General features: G+C 43.6%; 1 protein-coding gene across 4 annotated transcripts in view; it reads left to right on the top strand.

The window, feature by feature from the left end:
- Window positions 1–3,892, top strand: part of ano10a (anoctamin 10a) — a 108,176-nt gene that overhangs the window by 23,442 nt on the left and 80,842 nt on the right. For all 4 annotated transcript variants that reach the window (XM_019895057.1, XM_019895058.1, XM_019895060.1 and 1 more), the window contains exon 4: window positions 1,605–1,739. In XM_019895057.1, coding sequence (XP_019750616.1) covers window positions 1,605–1,739 — 135 coding nt within the window. The remainder of the gene's footprint in view (window positions 1–1,604; window positions 1,740–3,892) is intronic.

Here is a 3,892-nt window from a genome sequence, read left to right as displayed (position 1 = left end):
GTGGGTCAGCTCTGCTGTTAGGACCCTGCCACTGAGCGTACACTTTCGCAGGTTGTGTTGCGAACAGCCTGTTTATTCGTCTGGCCTCATTCTCTTTCGTGTACCTCTTTAGGTGACTGGACAAGGCTTGGAGCCTTTGTTTGGCAGTTTCGAGTGCTTAAGGTATGGTCATCTGGATGTACCTCTCGGGTATCGGCCTTTTCATCACACCTCTCTGGGCCGAGCCGCCTTGATCTTAGCCTCCAACCGTCTTTTCCATGGTGGCTAACGTATCTCATGGCTTCCATGGTTGTTCTTATAGCCAAGCATCTCTAGGATCACTGATGCTGAAGCGTATATCAGCTCATTGGTTTCCAGCTCTTTGGTTTCCGTGATCGTTATGGTTGGGATCGCCCTCAGTGCTGCATTCACACTTTCCATGAGACTTTCAGGTGGTACTTCACATAGCCGTTGTAATCGGTTTCTAGGTTGCCCAGCTTTCATTCTCGCCATGATCTTCGCTTTCAGGTCAGTTGTTGCCTCGCTCAGCATTTCATTCATTGGGGCTGGCCTCCCAATCTCATCATCTGCATTCATTGGGGCTTGCCTCCCAATCTCTGGTATGACCTCCTCCTCTGATCTGGCAGCCTGGGGCCCTTCACCATGGAACCTGCGTTGTACCTCATCAATCTCAAGTTGTTACAGCAGTTGACGTTTGTGGATGTTGGAACACTGAGCTACTAGTTGTTTCGTGGTCAACCGTGACTGTGGGTTTTGAAGTATGTATGTTATCGCATCTCGCCCATCTCCGCTTTGTTCCAGTCACCCATTTTTCATCAAGGTTCTCTGGTTCCCCAGCACCTGACGCAGACCTTGTTTGGCCGGGCGATGTCTGAGCCGGCATGTCATTTGTTTTATTGTCTCTCATCATTGTATGCGATAGGCATAGCGTGAAGGATCTTGCCCAAGGACCCACACTGGATGGTGTTATGTGCTCATTTTTGCCCCAGGCGGGATTCGAACCACCGTCTCCCGTACGCCAAACCGATGCCTTACCAACTGAGCTATCCAGTTTTATTTATATATATTTATATATATATGAAATTTATTTATTTATTTTTCTTCCCTGGCATTTTCAGGAAAGTTCCCTTTCATCTCTGGACTTGGGACTAGTCTCAAATACAGCAGAAAGTAAATGGCTAGGACTGCATCTGTTCGACTCTGTTTAGAAACAATAAACTTTATAATGCCACTTTTTTGTGATGTCAATCTTTTGCTCTGCCTCAATAATGTAATGAATTTAAAATGAATATAAAGGGTTTTCTCAGCAATTTTTAGATGAGATTAACACAGATTAATTAGATGAATTGATTACAGAACATAATTAAGAGCTCAGGGTTGGGTCAATTTGGGATTGGTTTTATGACAAGTTTTAATTGCTGATTGATCCAAGGATTTTCCTCCTTTAAGTAGAAGTGTTAATGTATGTCCACCACCATCCACCACTGCTAATTATTTCATCAGAATGTGGCTTTTAGCATTGCCTCAGGCTTTCATTATTTTTCTTGTATGTTTGTTCGAAATTTCATCATATAAACTTCCCTCTTTCCATTTTTGTTTTATAGGGGATGGTGATGGCTTCCTCAGTATGGCGGAGTGCCAGTACATCATTAAACATGAGTTGGAGACTTTACGAGCCAAGGATGAGACTCATGTTCCAGGATACACACAAGCTAAGCTCTACCCAGGAAAATCTATCAGTGAGTCTCTGTCAATTACTAATCCAAAGCAAAATCAACATCCTCCACTAAAATAAAATAAGTGTCAGTCTGACTTTCTGTCCACCCACCCTCACTGTTTGCTCAATCTTTGGCACTGTTACAGTTTTTATTGTTTTCAACACATTTTCAGACCGAGTTGAGCACATTACATTCCCTTCAATTGCTTTGTTTATTGGGGCCCAATCACCAAGTTGTGCAAAGACCGTCTTGAATTGCTATGTTTATCCATCCATCCATCCAGTGTATGTACTGAGCAATGTCATCCTACGCTTAATTCAATGTTTGCACTGAGCATAAATCAATGAGTCATGCTCGGATTGTCATACTGTACACACGCACATAAATCAGTCAAACTTCACTCCCTGAGAACCCAAAGACTAGCCCCAGCTGTTTGGTTGACTGCTGATTAGTGCATCCGACACTCAGTCGTCGTGGTGATGGTGGTGACAGGATCACGGCAGATGACCATCATCACCCATTCACTCCAAAATTAAATGAGTTCCTCAATTTCATTTGAAGGGAGCGAGTTTAGATAGCCAGGATACGATGTGTTACAGTTATCTGTAAATATTGAGTTTTTCTTAGTCAAAAAGAACATTTCACATGTACATTATCCACTACAATTTCATTCTTCCTCTCCACAAATGTCATTAAATTCGTCTGTAAGGAAATGTCGCTTTGGACAAATGACATCACACATCACGCATTCATGGAGATTGTCTTTACAGATATCTATGATTCACTTGCATAAGTGGTGATTCCGCTGAGACTGCAAAGAAATGGAAAAAAAAAGTGGTGAAATATGTGTGTACTTCTTATCAGAATCATCAAGTATGTAGAACACACAAGGAATTTGTCTCCGGTATAACACGCTGCATGAGTATCATCATAAACAAGGACATGACAAATAGGTATGGAAGGACATTTCGTAATGTAAGTGAACCGTAGTGCGGTGGTACCACCCAGTGACAACTGTGAGACAATGTGCAAAGTATCAAGCACCCCAAAGACCGGGTTCCTAACACCCAAAAATGCAATCTGATTTATTCCATCCGTTGCCAAGAAAGTGAGTGCAAGGAACATTACATTGGAGAAACCAAACAAACACTCAAGAAAAGACTTTATCAACACAAATGGAAAAACAATGATAACAAAAGTGCAGTATACGCACACTTAAAAGAAACAAACCACACAATTGAAGATGAACAAGTAAAAATCCTAGGAACAGAAAAGAGATGGTTTGAAAGGGGGGTAAAAGAAGCGATTTTTGTTAAAAAATTTTCACCCTCTCTGAACCGTGAAGGAGGTATCAGATTTAACCTGTCTCCTATTTACAATAACTTGTTGACCAGTAAGGGACATAGATATGCTGATCAGGCTAACTGAAAGTAGCTATTCAGCCTTAGCCCAAACAATAGGCCTAATCAAGACCCAATGATAGGGAATTTAGAAACCAATGGGCCTCTAATAAACCAATAGGGGCGTGACTAACCATCCCCACCCAGTCCTCAAACAGGCCACGCTCAGCTTTTTAGCGCAGAGCAACTTCCCGGAGTCTTCACGGAGACTTCAGGGTTGTCTACCGCTGACGAAGCTTCTGTGAGAGAAGCGAAACGTCCTTTTTTGCTTTTTTTGTTTTTTACCCACAGGTACAGATGACGACTGACAGAACCCTTTCTACGATACGTCAGTGACTGTTTAGGGAGTTGATGGCTTGAGGGAAGAAGCTGTTTAAGTGTCTGCTGGCACCAAGCGCATGGATCTGAAGCGCCTGCCTGAGGGGAGTAACTGGAAAAGGTGGTGGGCAGGGTGCGGGGGATCCAGGAGGATTTTCCGTGCCCTTGTTTTGATTCTTGCAGTGTGCAAGTCCTCAAGAGTGGGTAGGGCGGTGCCAATGATTTTTTCCGCCGTCCTAACTGTCCGTTGAAGTCGGATTTTGTCCTTTTTTGTGGCGGCCCCAAACCAAACCGTGATGGAAGAACACAGGATTGATTCGATGACTGCCGTGAAGACCTGACGTAGCACCTCCTGTGGCAGGCCATGCTTCGTCAGCAGCCTCAGGAAGTACATCCTCTGATGGGCCCTTTTCAGGATGGAGATGGTGTTGACTTCCCACCTCATGTGCTGGGAGA

This window comes from Hippocampus comes, unplaced genomic scaffold (genome assembly GCF_001891065.2).
Source record: "Hippocampus comes isolate QL1 unplaced genomic scaffold, H_comes_QL1_v1.1 scaffold146, whole genome shotgun sequence".
NCBI lineage: Eukaryota > Metazoa > Chordata > Actinopteri > Syngnathiformes > Syngnathidae > Hippocampus > Hippocampus comes.
This window is presented reverse-complemented; position numbering and strand designations above follow the sequence as displayed.